The sequence below is a fragment of the Pinus tabuliformis genome, chromosome 2_1 (assembly GCF_031772625.1).
Source record: "Pinus tabuliformis cultivar Carrire ecotype Pingquan chromosome 2_1, CPIR1, whole genome shotgun sequence".
Taxonomy (NCBI): domain Eukaryota; kingdom Viridiplantae; phylum Streptophyta; class Pinopsida; order Pinales; family Pinaceae; genus Pinus; species Pinus tabuliformis.
In genome coordinates this window covers 738029285-738052109 of record NC_142299.1, presented here as the reverse complement: position 1 = coordinate 738052109, position 22825 = coordinate 738029285, and the positions used below count along the sequence as shown (strand labels likewise).

The 22825-nt window shown below is 42.8% G+C and overlaps 1 protein-coding gene across 2 annotated transcripts in view; it reads right to left on the bottom strand.

Annotated features, from left to right (window-relative positions):
* Positions 1–22825, bottom strand: part of LOC149202697 (uncharacterized) — a 451520-nt gene that overhangs the window by 137919 nt on the left and 290776 nt on the right. The window contains exon 7 of one of the 2 annotated variants that reach the window (XR_016253903.1): positions 15830–15994. Coding sequence is in view for 1 of the 2 variants with exons in the window: in XM_089403210.1 (XP_089259336.1) it covers positions 15822–15994 (173 nt within the window). In the remaining variant the exon portion in view is untranslated. Of the gene's footprint in view, positions 1–15821; positions 15995–22825 lie in introns of both variants that reach the window. The other variant, XM_089403210.1, reaches the window with a different exon arrangement.

Here is a 22825-nt window from a genome sequence, read left to right as displayed (position 1 = left end):
CGTCAAGACTGCATTCTTGAACAAGGTGATAGAAGGAGAAGTATACCTTGAACAACCAGAGAGTTTTGAGACACATGAGAAGAAATCTCATGTATGCAAGTTGAAAAAAGCCTTGTATGGGCTTAAACAGGGCACCTAGAGCATGGTATAGTCGAATTGATGGTTACTTGCAGAAGATGGGATTCGTCAAGAGTGAAGCAGATCCGAACCTCTACTATCTGATTGTAGAGAATGAGCCTCTAATTTTGGTGTTATATGTGGATGATCTTTTCCTAACAAGTTAATTCAGGCTCATCAAAGATTGCAAGGAATACCTAGCTATAGAATTTGACAAGAAGGATTTGTTGATTTGGGGTAGCATCGGATGTGCTCTAGCCACGAAATTTGGTGGAGAGGTTGAGGCACATGAAATCTCCAATACCCAGAAAGGGTTTGGGCAAATTCTAAACATATCAGGAGATATTAAAATAATTAATATTTTTAATGGAGTCCCTAAGTCTAAACTTAGGGAAAATAAAATATTAATGTGTATTAATATGAATCTGTGTTAGAGTGGTCCAAAAGACATGGATCAAGCCAGATCTAATCTTAACCGTTGATCAGGGACTTAATCTCTTCCGTTGAGATGTCAACAAGAAAAATGTAAGAGGAAGCTTGAGGGTCACTTGGAGAATACACTAGAGTGATCAGTCATTCTATTCTCTAGAGCGGGGTTTGCTAAGAGAGATAGAATCAGTGATTAGGAGTGCAGCTAAGGGGCATTGAGTACAGAGAAACAACGAAGGCAGAGATTGTGTCGGGAGAGTAGTGCAGCAGCTAAGGAGAATGATGCAGAGCTAGCAAGGGCTCATGTAGGGCCATGCAGAGGCAGCCAAGTGTTGCGCAGAGCACTAGAGAGGCTAGCGTGTCTAACGCAGAGGCCTAGAAAGCTGACGCAGGGCCAGCGCGAGACAAAGGGGCTGACGCAGTCCAGATTAGGCAGACGCTGGGGTTGTAGAGCAGTTTTGTGTTGAGGAGCTGCCCGAAGGATTTTCCGGGGTTTCAGCCAGGAGATTTTTCTCAAACTGTGAGGTATAGTTGCTAAGGAAATTCTCTGTTGGGTAGACCAGTTTCAGCACCCAAATTGTACTTTGATATTGCTTAATAAGAAAACCCTCAGATAGCTGCACCGGTTTTCCCACATTGGGTTTTTTCCAGGGACATTAGTCCAAAAATAATGGTGTCATGTGGTGTGCTTGTTCTTGTTTCTTTTAGTTGTTGATCTGTAATATGTTGAGTATGCACTAGTGTTTAATTTCAGTATTTACATTGTAAATAACTTGTTAAGAAAGATAACAAGTAGGTAGGAATAAATCAGATAAAGTGCATGTAGGGTTTCTAAGGGAAATTAGAAACTTCAACATGGTATCAGAAGGTGATTGCAGATCACAGGAGGACTAAAAGACATCAGTCAAGTGGAGCAATAGCAGCAGAAAACAGTTGTCCTGAGGTCACATACGTTGTTTCTAGCAGCGCAGAAGCCAAGAAGTGTGACACATAGCCAGCCAAAGCCACGCAGAAGAAGCCGAGAGTTGCACAGAGCCTCAGAGAGGTCAGCGTTGCTGACGCAGAGGGCCAGAGAGTTAACGCAAGGCATCCCAGGGCTCACACAAACCCATCTAGGGTGACGCAGAGCCAGCGTGAGGCAGAGAGAGGCTGACGCAGTTTACAGAGAGGCAGTTGCTGGAGTCTAGAAGGTTGTAGAAATATTGCAGAGTGGAGCTGGTGAGGTACTGTAGTCAGAATAGTACTTGACAGAGCAAGCCCAGAGGAGTTGTTATCGAGCATTTCTAGCCGAGGAACCTGGATTAGCAGTGCAGTTGCACAAGACGATCAAAGTAGAGGGCATCTCGACAAGCAGCAGAAGGATTTCCAGGAGGGAAATCAGGACTCAGAGGGAGTCCAGAAGAGAACTTCCAAACGGGAAGTAGAGACTTAGAGGAGTCGAATAGAAAGCTTCCAGGAGGGAAGTAGAGGAGCATCATGGCACTACATGAGGTAAGAGACCAGGATAGACTGGACGGAGCATTGAACTTCGCAGTCTGGAAGGCCAGAATCTTATCAGTGCTTGACAGGAATCGTGTCAAGAACTTCGCCTTGAAGATTATAACTATCCCAGTCAACCCCAATGATAACGACAAGTACGAAGAGGCGATGGCTAGGGCCAAGTGCATTATCCTTGACAGGGTCAAGGATCATGTGGTACCACGTATAGCCGAGAAGGAAATGGTAGTTGACATGTGGAAGGCTCTCAAGAACCTGTACCAACATACTTTTGTGCAAAGAAGAATGCTACTCGAGAACCAGATGAGGTCGCATTAGATGAAGAAGGGTCAATCGATTGACACCTTCCTCAGAGGACTGAATAAGATCCGAGACTAGTTGACTGTTATAGGAGCTACACCGGATCAGGAACTTATGGTGAGGACAACCCTAAATGCTATCTCAGAAGATTGGGAAGTTTTTGTCTAGAGTATTCTGGGCAGAGAGACTCTCCCACCTTGGGACGAGATGTGGGCAGCTCTTCGCCAGGAAGAAATCAGACGGCAGTCAAAGACAGGTAGCAACAACAAAGGGATCAAGATCAAGTAGGAGGAGGAGGATGTAGCCCTAGCATCTGAGGGAAAGCAAGAGAAGTGGAAGAAGAAAGATCTCTCCAAGATCAAGTGCTTCCACTGTGGGGAGATGGGTCATTATGTGACGCAGTGCCCAAGGAAGAAGAGAAAGGGAGAGTCTTCCGCAAGTAAGGCAGTGCCAGCACAGGCAGAGAAGAAAATTTTGACAGACCATGATTGTGCCATGAGTTCCATGAGACAGCGATGAGGGGCAGGATCCTTGAGGTACCCAACCTCTTGGAATAGACCTTGCTATGGGATCCCCGACGAGGAGTAGCAGGAATAGCTGAGTGGCTAGAGACGGATGCGGATGGAGCAGCAGAGAGAGCTACAGTGCAGGAGTCCTGAGACAATGCAGAACTAGCAGGCTGCAACAGTGTGAGAGGCACACAGGTGTTGCACCAGTGCAGGACGGCACAGAGAGGTGTGCAACGTTGCAAAATGTAAGAGAGTTGTTGCAGCAGCACAAAGATCATAGAGGGAAATAAGGAAAATTAGAAACTTCAACAGGATTTGGGGCAAATGCATTATTTTCTGGGGTTGGAAGTTTGGCAGCAAAAGGATTGAATTTTCCTTAGACAAGGGAGATATGCTACAAAAATTCTAAAAAGGTTCAGAGTGAAGGACTGTAAACCTATGGCTACTCCAATGATTACCAACTGGAAGAAGATTGATTCATCTGCAGATAAAGAAGTCGATCCCACCTTGTACAGGCAGTGCATAGGGTCCCTGATGTATCTAGTCAATACCAGGCCAGACATTTGTTACACTATCAACACCCTCAGTCAGTTCATGGTGGAACCAAAGAGGGCACACTGGGCGACAACCAAGCATGTTCTCAAAATATACGTGGAATAGTTGAGCATGGACTAATGTACAACTGAGGCAATGAAATTACGCTGAGTGGGTTCACTGACGCAGATTGGGCTAGAAGTTCAGTAGATTGAAAAAGTACCACTGGGTATTATTTCAACACTGGATCAGGAATGACCTCTTGGCGTAGTAGGAAACAAAAATCCGTAAATCTGAGCTTAGCTGAAGCTGAATATATGGCAGCTAGAACAACATCATGTGAAGCCATGTGGCTTAGGAAGTTTCTTGTGAATCTATTCAGGAGAAGGATGGAAGCGACCAATATTTTGTGTGATGATCAGAGTTGCTTCAAGCTCTCTAAGAATCCAGTTTTTCATGATCAGTTGAAGCACATTGACATCCAGTGTCACCTTATCAGAGACTATGTTCAACGAGGGGCAGTACAGTTATGGTAAACCCCGACAGGAGAACAGGTGGCAAACACTCTCACCAAGGCTCTAAGAAGAAAAAAGTTTGTTTATTTTAGGGAGAAGATGGGGATGATTGAGAATATGTTTCAGTAGCAAAAGCAGATAGTATAGGGCATTGCAGTGCAACAGTTAGTAGTGGCAGTGCTATGGGCAGCATGATGCAGCATATTCAAAGGGAGCTGCAATACAGATGTAGCAGTGACAGTGGCAGTGTCATGGGCAGCAATACAGGTTGCAACAATGCAATAGATGAGGGGCTGTAGGCCGAGCATCAACAGCGTAGAAGACCGATGTTGTGGATCAGTGTGATACTTATGTTGGGAAGTATTGCTAGAGTACATACCTCGCTAAGAGGGAGTGTTGATTTTGGGTAGCATCAGACGCGCTCTAGCTCCAAAATTTTGTGGAAGGGCTAGAACACATGAGATCTTCAAGACCCATAAATCGTTTGGAGAAATTCCGCCTGGATTGTATTTTATTAAAATAATTAATATTTTTAATGAGGTTCCTAAGTCTAAACTTAGGAAAATAAAAATATTAATGAGTATTAATGAAAGTATGGGTGAGAAGCTTCTAAGAGACGAGGATCAAGTCTAATTTATTCTTAGCCGTTGGTTAGGGACTTAATCTCGGTCGTTGATTCATCAATAGGAAAAGTATAAGAGAAGACTTGAGAGTCATTTGGAGATACACCGAGCAAATACTCAGTAACTCGAAGGAAATCGATTCTCAAGGAGGAGTTCGATTTCAGAGGGAGAGTTGCAGGGTGAAGGAAGAGGAGGGCATCAGCATTAGTCAAAGACTGAGGAAGAGGTGACTCATAGCATAAGAGGGACAACGTAGAGGGAAGATCAGAGAGACAATGCAGTAAGGGGCGCAGTCCTCACGAAGGCCTCATGGAGAAGTGACACAGTGATGGTGCAGTGAAGACTGAAGAGTCTCTAGGGTATCAGAATTTCTCCGAAGCAAAGGGAAAAATTGTCTCAGGTGTTTTCTCTCAAAGGTGTCTCTATATTCTATAAAATCGTTCCTTGTAAAGATATTGTTGCTAGAGAATAATAAATAAACTCTCATCTGCTGCACCGATTTTCCCGCATTGGGTTTTTCCAAGGACAATTGTCCAAAAATAACTGTGTTGATGTGATTGATTCTTGTGCTTGTATATCACTGTTATTTTCTTTATCTTATTATGTGACAATTGCTGTAATTTATTTTGATGTTTACTTAAGGGGTTTTGTAAATAACTTATTTAAGTAGGAGAAATAAATCAGTTACTGCAGTAGAATTTCGTGTTAGAAATTTTCACAGAATACATGAGATCTCCAAAACCTATAAATCATTTCTAGAAATTCTGCCTAAAAATGACTTCATTAGATTATTAACCAGTTTTTAAATATTTCCTAAGTCTAAACTTAGGGAATATGGTTAATTAATCAATATTAATTAAGTCAAGGCGAGAATCATCTAAAAACTCACATGGATCAATTCATAGAGGATACTAGCCATTTTATGTTTTAATCTTGGTTGTTGGTGTTGCAACAGAGGATTGTAAGAGGAGGTCGATGTGGTAATGGAAAATACACTTGAGAAGTTCGATTTCTTGGCAGATCGATTTCGAGAGAAGTAGCAACGAGTTGCCGGAGAGAGTCAGCAATCGAAGCAGTGAATGAGGGGCAAGGATAGTGATCCGAAGAAAGTTTTCCAGATTTGAATAAGCAGTAGCAAGAAGGCCGAGTTATCCCAGTGAGGCAGCACAGACCTCTGCACAGTAGCTTCAAAGAGAGTAGTTCAATTTGTTGGAGAGAAAATTGTACTCAGTTCCAGAGGCCAGGCAGAGGTTTTAGAAGGACGAAGAGATGATTTCCTCTGTAGTTGAAGGCAAAATAACTTCATCAGAGACTAGTTGGAGGCTTGATGTCAAGCAAACTGTGTAGTGCAGCGTAGAGGTCAAAGGGCCGAGTTTTCTAAAGGGAGGTTGTGTCAGGATTACTTAGGGAGGAAGGATAATTTCCCTAAAATAATTTTGCTTAGAATTTCTTGTTGTGGATTGCCAATTTCAAGCATCCAGATTGTACTCATATTTTCACTGTTGCATAATAATAAAAACCCTCACTACTGCACTGATTTTCCCACGTTGGGCTTTTTTGGGGACTTTTGTCCAAAAATAAATTTATTATATTTTATGTGTGCTAGCATTCTCAACTTCCAGTGTTTTATTTTTCCGCGGAAATTTATTTGTGAAGGTTGCAGAGTGTTTATTTCGATATTTGCCATAGCAGATAAGTTGTTAATTAATTAACAATTAGGAGAAATAATACGAGTTGCTGAAATACGATTCCAGCGTAGGAATTTTCACATGGTATTAGAGCGTAGTTGATTAGTTGGAGAGCTCAGAAACAAAGGAAAGAAATTTCGCTGCTCAGCAAGGGAAGTAGACAGAAATTCCCAAGGGCAGCGCAGTCTTTTGCCAGGAGGCTGAGTTGCTTGAGGAAGACTGATTTTTCTAAGAGGGGTAGAAAAATTCGATCCTTCTAGATCGAGTGATTCCAAAGGCAGAGGGAGCAACTCAGATTTTGTCGTTGGGAATATCTCTAGCTGGATGCAGAGGGTTTTGCAGCAGTTCGCTATCGCAGAGCCAACGTAGGGGTGGAAGAGAGGAGCACAAACAGAGGGAAAATTTTCTCAAGGAACTTCTAGTCTCAAGGAGTTCGATTTTCCTTGCAGATTGACAGTAGTTCAGAGAGGGTCTTCTTATTCCAAAAGGGAGTGCGAGTAGCTGAGCAATAACCAAGCAAAAGGAAAGAGGAAGTTTTCAACAACTCGTTGAGATGGCTACTTCAAGGCTTTGTGATCAGGATAGGTTGGATGGAGCTTCCAACTATGTCATCCGGAAGGCTAGGATGTCCTTCCTTCTAGATGAATATGACTTGAAAGCCTACATTGATGTTGTAGTTGTGGTTAAAGGAATATAAGAAGGAAATGGCGCGGGCAAAGCAGTTGATTCTGGATGGAGTCCAGGATTATATATCCTCACATATAGCTGGCAAAGATATTGCCAAATAGATGTGGGATGCTCTCTCCAAGTTATACCAGGGTACTTCCGAGCAGCAAAAGATGTACCTAGAGGAGAAGCTGAGACTCATTCGGATGCAGAAAGGGGAAGGAATAGACCCATACCTTACCAGAATTCAGGAGGTCCGAGACCAACAGTCAGTTGTTGGGGTAGCACCTCAATCCATGGAGCTAGTGCAATTGGCACTCAATAACGGCTCAAAGCATTGGCAAGTTTTTGTCCAAAGCATATTGGGCAAAGATAGGATACCAGACTGGGATAGAATGTGGTCCGATTTGCATCAGGAGAAGTTGAGATGAGCTCTATTAAAAAGTTCCATCAGTGGCAACAATAGCAGCGGATCGAAGACATTGAACGAGGAGGAGAATGTGGCCCTCAAATCAAAGGGTTCGAGTTAGGGACAAGGGGAGCAGAGAAAGAAGAAGGACCTGTCAAAGGTCAAGTGCTTCAGGTGTGGTGAGCTCGGTCAATACAATACCTAGTGTCCTCTTAGGAAGAAGGACAAGGAGGAGAAGCATGATCAACAGGCAGCTTCAGTAAAGATCGATATGCTTTCCTCCAGACTGGAGGAAGACTTCGCTATGTTCTCCAATATACCTCCAGGAGTGTGGTGGAGTGACTTAGTGTTGTATCCCCAGAGTGCTACAGTTGGGCAGGATCCTTGAGGAGTCCACCTCATTGATCATTACCTGGCTACGGGGACCCATAGTATTCCGTAGCAGGATGGATCAGTGGCAGTTGATGCAGTCATACACCGAGTGACAAGGTCAGATTTTGGGGAGCATAGTGCAGAGTTGGCAGCAGTGCAGAGTTACCAGCAACACAGATTCTTCAGTGACAGTGCAAATACTAGTAGCAGTCAGAGACTCGAGAGACGGATGCATCATATTGAACACAGTTGATTCAGTATTTTGAACGCTTTTCAGTTGCAAATGTTGCAGTTGCAGAAGAAACAAATGAGAGGTTGTTGCAGTGCAGATGCAGTGTTGGCTGCAGTATGGCAATGTCAACAGTAACACAGATGCAGTGTATATCAGAGTTGCATAGTGGTTGGTGGGCAGTATTGCCAGATATCACCAGCTGATAGGAGATGATTAGAGACAGGGTGTTGTGGTAGGGAGTGCAACACTAGAACACATTCCTCGTTAAGGGGGAGAGTTAATTTTTGTAGCATCATATGTGTTCTAGCCAAGAAATTTGGTGGAAAGACTAGAATACGTGAGAGCTCCAAAACCCATAAACCATTTATGGAAATTCCGCCTAAAAATGACTTACTTAGATTATTAACCAGTTTTTAAATATTTCCTAAGTCTAAACTTAGGGAATATGGTTAATTAATCAGTATTAATTAAGTTAACGAGAGAATTATCTAGAAACTCACACGGATCGATCCAGAGATGATACTAGCAATCGATTATGTTTTAATCTTGGTCATTGGTGCTACAACAAAGGATTATAAGAGGAGATCGATGTGGTGATGGAGAATACACTTGAGCAGTTCGATTTCTTGGCAGATCGATTTCCAGAGAAGCAACAGTCAATTTCTGGAGAGAGTCAGAGATCGAATTAGTGAGTGAGGGGCAGGGGCAGCGATCTAGAGAAAGTTTTCCAGATCCAGAGAGCCAGTAGCAAAAGGGCCGAGTTATCCCATTGAGGCAATGCAGAGCTGTTGAAATTTCTAAGTCTAACACGTTAGAAATTCTTCCTGCATTATCTGGTTTATTTCACCTACTTGTTTATTCCTTAACAAGTTATTTAACCATATAAATACTGAAAATAAACACAAATGCAATCTCAACTCATATACAGATCATCAACTGAAATAATAGACAAACACACAAGGGACACCGTTATCTTTGGACAATCGTCCTTGGAAAAACCCAACTTAGGAAAACCGTTGTAGTAGTTCTGAGGGTTTTATTATTAAGAAGCTTTCTTGAGTACAACTAGGGTGCCAAACTGGTTCACCCAACAAAGATTTCTATCTCGCAGTAATACCTTTCTTCGGAAGCAGATATTTAGCAAGTCTACCGCACAAAAATCCTTCCAGCACTTCTCCAAGGCTTTGCGTTAGCCCTGCTAGCCTCTACGTAGCTCTGGAACCCCCTACGTTGTTGAAGTTTCTAAGTTTACTTAATTTAGAAACCCTTCATGCACTTTTCCTGATTTATTCCTACCTACTTGTTAATTTTTCTTTAACAAGTTATTTACAAAGTAAATACTGAAAATAAACACCAGTGCATGCTCAACATATTACAGATCAGCAACTAAAAGAAACAAGAACAAACACACCACATGACATCATTATTTTTGGACCAATGTCCCCGGAAAAACCCAATGCGGGAAAATCGGTGCAGCTATATGAGGGTTTTCTTATTAAGCAATATCAGAGTACAATTTGGGTGTCGTAACTAGCCTACCCAATAGAGAATTTCCTTAGCAGCTATACCTCACAGTTTGAGAGAAACATCCTGGCTGAAACCTCGGAACACCCTTCCGGCAGCTACTCAGCACAAAACTGCTCCTACAACCCCAGCGTCTGCCCAATCTGGATTACGTCAGCCCCTCTCTGTCTCATGCTGGCCCTGCATCAGCCCCTTTCTGTTTCACGTTGGCCCTGCATCAGCCTTTCTTAGCATGCGTCAGCCCCAGGAGGCCCTGCATCAGCTCTGGGACCCTCTACGTCAGCTACGCTGGCCGCTCTGGTGCTCTGCGCAACACTTGGCTACCTCTGCGTGGCCCTGCGTGAGCCCTTGCAGTCTCTGTGTCACCCTCGACTGTTGTGCTGCTCTCCGGACACAATCTCTGCCTTCTTTGTTCCTCTGTACTCAATGCCCCTCAGCTACTCTCCCGATCACTGATTCTATCTCTCTTAGCAAACCCCGCTCTAGAGAATAGAATGACTAATCATCTAGTGTACTCTCCAAGTGACCCTCAAGCCTCCTCTTATACTTTTCATGTTGACATCTCAACGACCAAGATTAAGTCCCTAATCAACGACTAAGATTACATCTGGCTTGCTCCATGTCTTTTGGACCATTCTAACACAGATTCATATTAATTCACATTAATATTTTATTTTCCCTGAGTTTAGACTTAGGGACTCAATTAAAAATATTAATTATTTTAATATCTCCTGATCTCTTTAGAATCTGCCCAAAACCTTTCTGGGTATTGGAGATCTCATGTGCCCCAACCTCTCCACCAAATTTTGTGGCTAGAGCACATCCGATGCTACCCCAAATCAACATGCGTCAGCCCTCTGCCTCTCTCCGTCAGCTCTCTGGCCCTCTGCTTCACCCACGCAGGCCCTACTAGCCTCTGCACAGTCTCTCTGGCCTTCTGCGTGGCTCCTGCTAGCTCTGCGTAGCTTCCTCAAACACTGCGCTGCCCCTTTTGCACTATCTCTGCCTCTCTACTATGTACTCACTATCCCTCACTGCAACTCAGATCACTTGTTCGAATTTTCTCAGCAAACCCCGCTCCAAAAAATTGAACTGATTGATCAATCTTGGTGTATCTCCAACTAACCTTCAAGCCACCTCTTATACTTTTCCAGTTGAATCTTCAACGACCGAGATTAAGTCCCTAATCAAAGGCTAAGATTAGATTTGGCTTGATCCATGTCATTTAGAACATTCTCACCCAGTTTTATATTAATACCCACTAATATTTTAATTTTCCTAAAATTAGACTTAGGAACCTCCATTAAAAATATTAATTATTTTAATATCTCTATAACCGGGTGGAATTTCCCCAAACCATTTCTGGGTCTTGGAGATCACATGTGCTTCAGCCTCTCCACCAATTTTCATGGCTAGAGCACATCCAATGCTACCACAAATCAACACTTCCTCTTAACGAGGAATGTGCTCTAGTAATGCTCCACCACTGAACATCACACTAATCATCCAACACCGGTACCTATGTTGATGCTTGGCCTACTGCCCAAGATCCACTGAGCTGTTGCCTCCTGTACTGCTGCCCATGGATCTGCCACTGCCATTGCTCCATCTGTACTGTAGCTCCCTCTCACCATGTTGCATCATGTTTTCCATAGCACTACCACTACCATTGCTGCACTGCAACTCAATTACCGAGAAGTAAGTAACTGATTTACCCAAGTACTAACATCCTTGTCAGCCTAGAAGCCTCCTAATGCTGAAGCTACCTCTGCTGCTATCTGGTGCTTTCTCTACTGCTTCTGCGCTGCTGCAAACACCTCCGTGCTTCTCGCACTACTACAACCTCCTCTGTGCCTTTCTGCACTGCTGCAACCACCTTTGTGCCTCTCGCACTACTGCAACCTCCATTGCACTGCTACATAATTCTGCACTCTAGCACTACCTTGTCGCTCCATCCGCATCTTGCTTTTATCGACATCCGTCATCCTGCTACTGTCATTTGGGGCTCCCTTAGCCAGATATAATCCAAGAGTTTGGGACCTGGGTACCTCAAGGATCCTGCCCCTCATCTTTTGTAGTCCTCCTAACTACAGCTCAATGTCTCCCCACCTCTTCTCTAGAGGTGCATGAACACTCATGGCACAGTCATCATCCGTCTCAACTTCTTTCTCCACTTTAGCCGGAGTTGCCTTAGAGTCAGAAGCCTCTCCCTTATTCTTCTTCTTGGGACACTAGGTTGCATGATGACCTAGCTCCCCACAATGGAAGCACTTCACTTTGGAGATGTCCTTCTTCTTCCTCTTCCCCTGTTATCTCGCAGATGCCAGCGCTGCATCCTCCTCTTCTTTCTTGATTCGACCTCCTTTGCTGCTACTTCCCACCTTGGTCAACCGTCTGATCTCTTCTTGGTGAAGCGTTGCCCACATCTCTTCCCATCCTAGAAGATCAGCTTTGCCCAAAACGCTTTGGACAAATGTCTCCCAATCCTCGAATACTGCATTCACGGCAGTGCTCACCATGAACTCTTGATCCGGCATGGCCCCTATGGAAGTAAGTTGGTCCTGAGTCTCTTGCAACCTACTGAGGTATAGATCTATCTGCTCCCCCTTCTGCATCTGATATGACAACAACTGATTCTCCAACAACATCTTCCTCTGCATGGAAGTGCCCTGATACAATGTTGTCAAGGTATCCCACATCTCCTTTGCCGTGTTCTTCTCGACAATATGCGGCATCACATGATCCTTGACCCCATCAAGGATTATGCACTTTGCCTTCACCATTGCATCCTCATACCTTTCATTATCAGCTGGGTTGACTGGAATAGCCACGGTTCTCAAGGTGAAGCCCTTGATGCGATGTCTATCCAAAACAAACAGGATCCTTGCCTTCCAGATGACAAAGTTGGAGGCCCCGTCCAACCTGTCCTGATCCCTCAGTCCATTCATTGCCATCTTCGCTCCTTTTCTAGACTCCCTTTGAGTCTCGACTTCCAGCTTGGAAGTTCTCTCCTAGAATCCCTCTGAGTCTCGATTTCCCTGCTAGAAATCTTCCTGCCAACTGTCAATCCGCTCCTCTCCGATCCTCTTTGCAACTGCAACTTGGATCTGGATTTCTTGGCTAGAAATCCCTCAAGGCAACGGCTCCCTCTACCTTGGTTCTGTCCCATTAGGTACTATTCTGCTTCGACAGCAACAACACCCCACCAGCTTCCCAATCCACAATCTGCCCACAACTCCCTAGGCCCCAGCAGCTGAAGAAACTGAGCCTCTTAGCTCTGCGCAATCCTGGCAAGACTGAATCGCTCCTCTGGCCAATTGCATCAAGCCTACTTGGCTGAGTAGGATGACGTGGCTCTTTGTGAGCCTCTTCTGCCTCTCTTTACCTCTGTGCTGACCCTCTCTCTGGCTCGAAATGATGACGCAGGCCCTCTGCATCACTCCTTCTCTGCTACTTTCTGCTTAGGAGCAACTCTGTCTCTTGGGACAGCTTCTACTGGTGCAAATGACTCTGATTAAGCTAGTGCCTTCAATTCTCCTATGATCTGAAATGCTCTGATACCATGTTGAAATTTCTAAATCTAACACGTTAGAAATTCTTCCTGCATTATCTGGTTTATATCACCTACTTGTTTATTCCTTAACAAGTTATTTAACCATATAAACACTGAAAACAAACACAAATGCAGTCTCAACGCATATACAGATCATCCATTGAAATAATAGACAAACACACAAGGGACAACGTTATTTTTTGACAATCGTCCCCGGAAAAACCCAACTTGGGAAAACCCGTGCAACAATTTTGACGGTTTTATTATTAAGTATCTTTCTTGAGTTAAACCAGGGTGCCAAACTAGTTCACCCAACAAAGATTTCTATCTTGCAGTAATACCTCTCTTCGGAAGCAAATATTCAGCAAGTCTGCCCCACGAAAATCCTTCCAGCACTTCTCCAAGGCTCTGCGTCAGCCCTGCTAGCCTCTGCGTAGCTCTGGAACCCCATGCGTCAACCCTCTGCCTCTCTATGTCATCTCTCTAGCCCTTTGCGTCACCCACATAGGCCCTGCTAGCCTCTGCACAGTCTCTCTGGCCTTCTGCGTGGCTCCTGCTGGTGGTGTGTAGCCTCCTCAAACATTGCGCTGACCCTCTGGCAATATCTCTGCCTCTCTGCTATGTACTCACTGCCCCTCGCTGCAACTCAGATCACTAGTTTGAATTTTCTCAACAAACCCTGCTCCAGAAAATCGAACTGACTGATCAATCTTGGTGTATCTCCAACTAACCCTCAAGCCTCCTCTTATACTTTTTCTGTTGAGTCTTCAACGACCAAGACTAAGTCCCTAATCAATGGCTAAGATTAGATTTGGCTTGATCCATGTCGTTTAAAACATTCTCACCCAGTTTTATATTAATACCCATTAATATTTTAATTTTCCTAAGTTTAGACTTTGGAACTCCATTAAAAATATTAATTATTTTAATATCTCTCTAATCGGGTGGAATTTCCCCAAACCATTTTTGGGTCTTGGAGATCTCATGTGCTTTAGCCTCTCCACCAATTTTCACGGCTAGAGCACATCCGATGCTATCACAAATCAACAAGAGCTATGTGTAGTAACTTTAGAGAGGGCAGTTCGATTTGTTGGAGAGAAAATCAGTCTTAATTCCAAAGTCCGGACAAAGGTTCCAGAAGGCCGCAAAGTTGATTTCCTCAACAGCTGGAGGCAAAACAAGTTCATCAGAGATTGGTTGGAGGCTTGATGTCAAGTAGATTGCGCAGTGCAACACAGAGGCTGACATAGAGGGTCAGAGGGCCTAGTTTTTTGAAGGCAGGCTGTGCCAGGATTGCTTGGGGATGAAGGGTAATTTCCCTTCAATAATTTTGCTCAGAATTTCTTGCTGTGGATTGCCAGTTTCAGGCATCCAGATTGTACTCAAATTTTCACTACTGCATAATAATAAAAACCCTCACTGCTACACTGATTTTCCCAAGTTGGGCTTTTCCGGGGACTTTTATCCAAAAATAATTGTGTTATATTTTATGTATGTGTGCTAACATTTCTCAGCTTCCAAAGTTTTATTTTTCTACAGAATTTTATTTGTGAAGGTTGCAGTGTGTTTATTTCAATATTTGTCATAGCAGAGAAAGTGTTAATTAATTAACAATTAGGAGAAATAATACCGGTTGCTGCAATAGGATTCCAACGTAGGAATTTTCACAAGATGATCCGAGTAGCATGTGCGGTAGGCAATCTCACGTTGAGGTAGAGCCTACGTAGGCCAAGTTGGACGACTTGCTTTTCAATGGTAGTTGAGTGTCAGGATTGCTCGGAGCGAGGGTAATTTCCTCTAAGATTTTTTTGCCACTATATTTCTCTGCAAGATTGCCAGTTTCAACATCCAAATTGTACTCAGATAATTTCACTGTTGCATAATAATAAAACCCTCAGCTGCCGCACTGGTTTTCCCAAGTTGGGTTTTTCCGAGGACATCTGTCCAAAAATAACTGTCTCAAACTTTATGTGTGCGCTAGTATTTCTTAGTTTCCAGCTTTCTATTCTTCCGCAGTTTATTTTTTAAAATCATAGTGTGAATTATTTGATATTTTCCGTAGCTGATAAGTTGTTAAATAGATTAACAATTAGGAAACTAATCTCTAGTTGCTGTGATAGATGTTGCAAACATTGCCATAACCAAGATAACTTAATACACTGATAAGAAATAAAAGAAGAAATTTCATAATCTTTGGCCAGTTTATGCATTATGGCAGGTCTAAATCTTTACAACAATCTTTGTTTACAATTTTTCATTCTTCTAAAAAATATTTTTTATATTTACAGAAAAAGGATTTACATCTGCAACCAGAATAAAAGAGAAAGCAAAAAAGTATATACAATGAAAATTAGATCGTCTTCTTAAGGAAACTAGAACAATTACAAAATCAGAATAGGCATTAGAATCTAACAGTTTGGCATCCTTAAATAAATGATATATTTACAATTTTGAATAAATGCATTTCAAACATGAAACAAAGTAAGAGACAGTAAAAGGAAACCGAAATATCATCACAAAGACAAGCTGAAATTTTGTTCCAAGCATCACCAAATGGACCTTTATAACATTTCCGTTACCCACATCTTCTGGAAACATTCCATGGTTTCAGATTTCAACCCTATTCATTAGGCATGTAACAAATTAGTTTCATACCAACCTACTATATAATAGGATTGGAATTAGTGTCAAAATTGAAGAATGACTTTGTACTAGTTTGCATATCTAGGCTTTCTAATCAACGATTCTTTCTAATAAATTGAATAAGGTTTTATTATTAACAGTAAATGAAACACAAAAGGAAAGTGAAAGCAGAATCAATTAATTAACATGACATTAGTGAACTTGCCCGACCTTCTTACCAACTTCTAATGATCCAATTTCTTTATCCCACATGACTGCTTTCGCACCATTTATTGTTGCCATTTTCAGAATTGTCTCTGCTGGTAATGCTGTAGGATCGGTGCTTCCCTTCCTATAAACTTCCCTACCTTTATTAATTAAAGATGCAAGGTACATCTCATCAACTGCAAATATAATAGAATATTAGTAGCTTATAAAAACTAAAGAGAAAATTGACCTACACTAATGACAATATCTTAGTTGATACAAGCTAATAGAATTGAGTTTTGACAAACGCACACCAACTATGGCCCAAAAAGCATCCCTTCATTTCTTATAAAGCCAAAAAATATCGACAATCGATATTGTATTGCCTGAAATACAAGTCCATTTTGCATTTTCAGAGGCATTCTTTTCAGCAAAACTGTACTAGGAGAGGTGGGAGTATGGAAAGAGTTATGGGTTAAAACCTCATCTAGTTATCACACATGGTAGAGATAGTGGTACCTTGTCAAAGGATGCTCTCGTGTTTGTTGTGTTTTATTGTTGATCTCACCTATTTGGAGGCACTGTTGTACATGTGGCAATATATCATGTTTGGAGCACTTTGTTACATAATTTTATGTATATTTCTCTAGTGAGTGTGTGATATCCCCTCTACTTAATTTCACCTAGCAGCTACACCAATTTTGCAATTTTGTCTAAGTTATGTTAATCTTTGGCTTAACTTATGTTAAGAGGATGAAAAGGGAAAATTATTCCATTTTGTGGGAAAAGCATGGTCCAACATTAGCAAAAATGGAAAGATTAAAATGCTGGTGGGAAGTGGGGGTCACCCAAAGGGGAAATATGAACCCCTTGAGTTAGTGCGAATTTGTGGGAAGAAAAGCAAAGGGAGGCAAATCGAATTGGAGAGAGAAGGAAGGTGGGGCCAGCAAGTATAAATATGAGGAGGCAGCTTCCATTTGGGAACTTTTGACCATCTCATATTATCTCTATTGTTCTCCTGAGTTGTTCAGCCAAGACTACAGAGTGTTGCTTAGCACATGAGATTTTCACGCGAAAATCTCTGTCATGTCCCTTCTCAAATACATTTGTAACAAGGTGTTGCTACGCAATTTTGGCTAAGGAAGAGAACCCGGCATTTTCAACTTAGGGACTTAGAAGGCAATTCGACTTTATTTGGCTGCTAGTGGAATGTGGGGGCCACTCACATGAGAATTCGGACTGGGCCATTCGAATGGCTTGGAGGGAAGTCGAATAGCTGGATGGAGTGGCCCACATGAGGCAAGGAAGGCCCAAGAAGTTATAAGGAGGAAGAAGCTCTCATTTGGATTCATTCTTACATCTTGCAAACAAAACTACTTGATTGTTCACTCTGCTGTTTAGCTGAGTCAACCAGCTGTTTAGCCATGAATCTCTCAAACGAGAGATTCAACCTTTCCTTCAGGGGTCCTTCTGTGCCCACCGTAGGGAGGTAGTTCCATAGTCATTTCAAGAGACCCGAGAGTGTGTTGCAGCATTCTCATTCAGCCACAAACAGGGAGTGCGTATTTTTGGTTAGTTGGAGAATACGCAGGAGGAGTTGGAGCTATCAGTGATCAGCCATTTTCCGGGAGAGTTAGAGGATTGGGAGAGCAGTAATAGGCCAGCATTCCTTGTGAGTTTTGGAGCCAGCAGAGCCAGCATCCCAGCAGTTCGAATTACTGGGCTTGGGGACAATGCAGAGGGCCAGTCCAACAGTTTTCGTGGAGCTTAGGAGTAGGTGCCATAGGCCGGAAGCCCATCCGAGAAGTCAGGGGATTGATAGTAGACGCCTAGCACTTTGGGACCATTTCCAGAGGATTTACAGGCAAATTCCAGCAGTCCAGGTTTTGCAATTACAACTTAAGTTGGGCTCCAAGGGGGTAGAATTTCAGAAGTCTAAACCAGCCAAAATCCTTCATGGGTTTTTCTGGGTTTAGGCCAAGGAGTCTGGGGTTAAAAGCATATAATTTTCTGGGCATAGGAAGTGGACCTTTCAGCCATTGAAACTTTAGCAAAAAGGCAGTTTTCTAGGCAGTGTAATGCAGATTGGTGCAGCAATTGGAGCAGTCATCAGATCAGCCATTTTATCACATGGGATTGGTCATGCTTGTCCACTGAAACAAGCCCAGGTGCACCATACTATTATCATTTGTATTTTTCCTTCAAAGAAGTAATAAAATGGCTCAGCAATTCCATATTTGCAACATTTCTATGGGCGTTTAATGTGTATTTCGTTTTTATATTTTGTTGGACAGATTATTTTCTTTATATCATTTGTATTCCTATTTAGGAACATTACAATGGTATCAGAGCCTAGTTCTTGGCTCAGTTGTGGGGATTGTCTCCTATGAGAGAAGGGGACTAGCAGAACATCACCTATCGATGGCAAAGATACCAAAGCAGAGAAAGAGAGTTGGAAATTACTCCAGACATGGAGGACAGAGAGAAAGCAGTGGTAGAAGAGGAGGACATGGTGGAACCCAAGAGCAGGGAAGAGATGGCTTTCGACAACCTCCTGAGAGCCCTGAATGACTTAGCCAAGTGCTAGAAAGATATGCTAGAAGAGATCAAGTCGCAGAACAGAGAGAAGACCGCTCCTAGAGGGTTTCTGTTTGGGGAAACTTCTAGGACCTCTCAACTATTCGATCATCCCTCACCAGAAGCGCAACACCCATCAACTAGTGGGCCAACTGGTGCCACGCTGTCTTCTTTTGTACCAGTGGCACAAATCGAACCTACAAGGGGTGAAGACCCCATTCAGATGAGAGACTATTTCAAAGAGTGGCAGTCTATGGATGCAGACTTTAGGGAAGCACTCTCTTTCAAAGATTTCTGCAAGCTCAAGCAGAGTGAGAAGAACAAGGGTTATGGAGGATAGGGAACCCAGAACTACGAGCTGCAGAGGACCATAGGGAGGATGTACTTCCCTACTTTCGATCAATGTGGAAAAAGTCGAAGTCGGGATTAATTCGGCAAGGGTCCAAAAGTTGAAAAACTCGTCAAAGTCGGGATTTTTTTGAAAAAGTCGGCAAAATTAAAAAAACACAAAATTATTCATTTTTTTTATATATATTTTTAACATTTAGAGTATCCACAACATCAAATAAATGCATTTCCACATAAACATGTAAAGTAAGCTAATATATAATATGTATATGAAGTCTAGTACTACATCACATATCAAAATAGTGAATCAACTCCTGAATTTTGAGTCCTGTCTGAGTCTCAACTCTCAAGAGTCAAAATATCAACAAAAAATATAATAAATGTATGTCATGAGTCATCTAAAAGTCATCAAGTAATCAGTGACTGAGATCCTCTTCCCCTTTTAATTTTTGTTTCCGCTAATTGTATTAAGAAATAAGTCATGCATTTATTCAGTAGATTGTAATCTGCTTGGGTAATAGGGTGTCAGGTGGTAGGTCTAATGAAAATTAACAGTGAGTATCACAGTAGATGTGAAAATTAACGCTTGTTGACTCCAAGTTGCTTATTTTTTGAGAAAACAGTAGATGTCAGATTATTAACCTAGCCTTGGCATCTATTATTCAAAAACTCTTGGAGGTAAAATCCACTTCTGATACATAACCTTTCCCCACATTTACAAGGAGTTCACCACTAAAGAAGATTCCCTTTCAAAACATGCTCTCATTGCAAGAAGGATCTTTGCTGTCACAAGATTTCACAAGTACTTTGTTCCTATCTGAAAATGGGTTCTTTTTTGAGGCACTGGTTTTGTTTTTTTTGGACAGGTTGTTGTTATTTGATCTTCATGACCTCCTCTTTGTTGTTTCTTCTGGAAGCATTCAACAACTGTAATAATGTTTTTGATGGTGTGGGGTTCTTTCTATGGAAGACTGTTGTATGCCTGTCCTTTTGGTACTTTTGTAATCTTTTGAAGGGGCAGTGGTTGTTAGAGTCTAGATCACTGAAACCCTGGAGGCTTAACCAATGTATACTTTGCTTTCTAACTAGAAATATGAAGTATAAAGATTTGTTTTTCCTTGGAAAACAAAAACATATCTTAACCTCAAAACTAACAGATCACAAATGAGACTACTATACTCGCAAGAAGTATGACAAACAATACGATGCAATAACTTGAAAATGCATGGATGGAAGCTTCAATTTACAGTTTTTTCACCTTTGCGTCCTCTTTATCCGCGGCCTGGGAAGGGAGGAAGACTTTTTGGGTCGACTCCTGATTAAATCGGGAGTATTAAGGAAAAAATCGCGATTTTGACACAAGACAAGGAACTATGCTCATGACTTCCAGTTTCATTTTTTAACGAGGTTGAGACTAGAAGAAACTATGCGATTTTTTCCTTTGTGAAAAAGTCGCCAAAAAGTCGGGGGATTAAATCGTTTAGTTCAAAAAATCGCGTTTTTAGGATTAAATCGGGATTTTTTGCAGACTTTTTCCACACTGCTTTCGATGGAACTGCCAACTGCATGGACAGGGCTTGGATTTAGAAGATGGACACCTACTTCCAACTCAACTGGATGACAGAACAAGAAGCCATCAAGATGGCCACACTGCACATGGAGGGGGAAGCCCATGACTGGTAGTTTCATGGCTTGGCCACCCTAGGGCATGCCAATGTGGCTTCTTATTCTGACTTCACCAAGAGGGTGGTGGAGCGGTTTGACCAAAGAGATTCAGAGGCCCATTTCAAAGAGCTGACCCAACTGTACCAAACAGGCAACCGGAAGCACTACATCTCAGAGTTTCTGCGAGTATCAATGATGGCTCTAAATCTATCAGAGGCTAGGAGGGTGTACACCATTGAGGGCTTACTTGAGCCCCTGCGTGGATTGGTAATGTCAAGCAGACCCTCCACACTACAAGAAGCAGTTTTGTGCACCAGAGATCTGTAGGGGGCCATCCCTAAGACTAGAGCACCTTTTCCTGCACAGATCCCTTTTCCACAAAAGGGGAATGAGACTAGACCTCCACCTCAGAGGACCACATAGGGGCGGGGTCAGCTAGATGATGAGACACGAAAGGACCTCAGGAGGAGGAAGTTGTGCTTCACATGCAGGGAGCCCTAGGCAACAGGCCATCGGTGCACTGCAGGTAGAGCACACTATATTGAGGTTTTTTTTAGAGTGACCAGGAGGATGAGGTGGAGAAAGATTGTGGTGTGGGCGATGGTGAGAGTCCAGAAGATAGACGGCCACCACCACCACCTCCACAAGGAGGGGCATCCCTTGCCCCATCCGAGGGAGTCCTTGCTTCCTTATGCGGGATTCCCAAATTTTTGACATTGAGAATCAGAGGCATTGTACAGGGGCAAAGGGTGTCTGTCCTAGTTGACAGTGGGGCTACCCACAATTTCATAGATGCCCAGTTGGTTCAGGGAAGGGGCCTCACCACGACTGAGTACGAGGGCTTTTCATCCCTAGAGCCAGGTGACCATACCATACAGTGCACTCGATATGTGCCTTCCTTGACAGTAGTTATGGGGAACTACTCGATGATGAACCATTTCTTTGTGGTCATTGTGCTAGACACCAATGTGGTGATGGGTGTCCAGTGGTTGTATTCCCTTGGGCGAGTCACGACAGATTGGAGGAAGCCAAGGATGGAGTTCATTGGGCCAGACGGAAAACTGGTAGTTTTGATAGGCATGCAATCTTATCCACCTCAGACAGTCTCAACCCACATGATGGACGCAGATCTGCGACATGAGGACAATGCATGGGCAATAGATCTAAGGATTTCAGAGGTTAGGGGACAGGCTCAGCCACCACCACCAGACATATAGGCTTTGTTGGACAGATACGTAGTTGTGTTTGCGGACATTCCACTAGGGCAGCCACCAGATAGGGGATTTGAGCTCCTATCAAAACCACATCCTCCAACTAAGGGCCCAATTGAGAGGCTTTAAACTCTACATGATAGGGAAGCATCCAGGTGATCCACCTTACCAAAAGGAGTATCCACCTTCCCATTCAACAAACGCACCCCTCTCTCACATATCAACATGGCGTGGGAGACCAAAGTTCACCGAAAAGAATCTACACACCAACCCAAAACCATATCAATAAAAGGGCCAACACAGTCAATGGGAATCAAGAGAACAACGGTAGAGACGAGCAAGGCAGATATCGCCATAAGGGCCAATATCACCAAGAGAACTCCTCACACCACCAATGCAACCAACCCTAAAAAGACACTACAGCACCCTATAGAGAGAGCAATTTGACACCTTATCACGCAGCTAGGTACAGCCCTAAAGGCCACTACAATCATGCGAAAAAGGGCGTAGAACAACGTTAATAAGGTATGAAATCCCAAGGGATGCGCCAAAAAAGAATGGCAAGACTTGTGACAAGAAGAATTATGAATCAAGAGGGCAAGCAAACTCGAAGAGTAAGCAACACAATTCAAACGATGTGGATTCTACAAGTAAGGAAGATGATACGACTCCACACCTAAAGAGTGTTGCACCATGAAATCCACGCCTAACGGCACATAGTGGGTTTCGAAAGCCAAATGCGGTTACAAACTTGTGCTGAGATTTTCGCAATTCTTGCCGGAGTCAGCCATTTCGTGGATTAGTTGTGACTTGGAGAACAAGGTAAACCCTCGTATGTATTTCTTGCTGCCAAGATTTCTCTGAAAGGTTAGCCGGTGTGGGAGGCAACCTATTGTACTCAGATTATGCTTGCTTAATTATACAAACCCTCTATATGCTGCACCGATTTTCCCGCATTGGATTTTCCAGGGACGTTTGTCCAAAAATAACGGTGTCCCTTGTGTATTTATCTCAGTCTATTTTTAGTTCATGATCTGTATGTATGTGTAGTCTGCAATAGTGTTTTCATCGTTGTTTAAATAATTAAATAACTTGTTGAATGTAAAAATAAGTAGGAGATCATAAACTAGTGATTGTAGTAGGATTTCTGATGTGTAGATTCAAAAAATTTCACATGGTATCAGAGCATTGCAGACCATAGAGACCGAAGACACCAACCGGGAGATC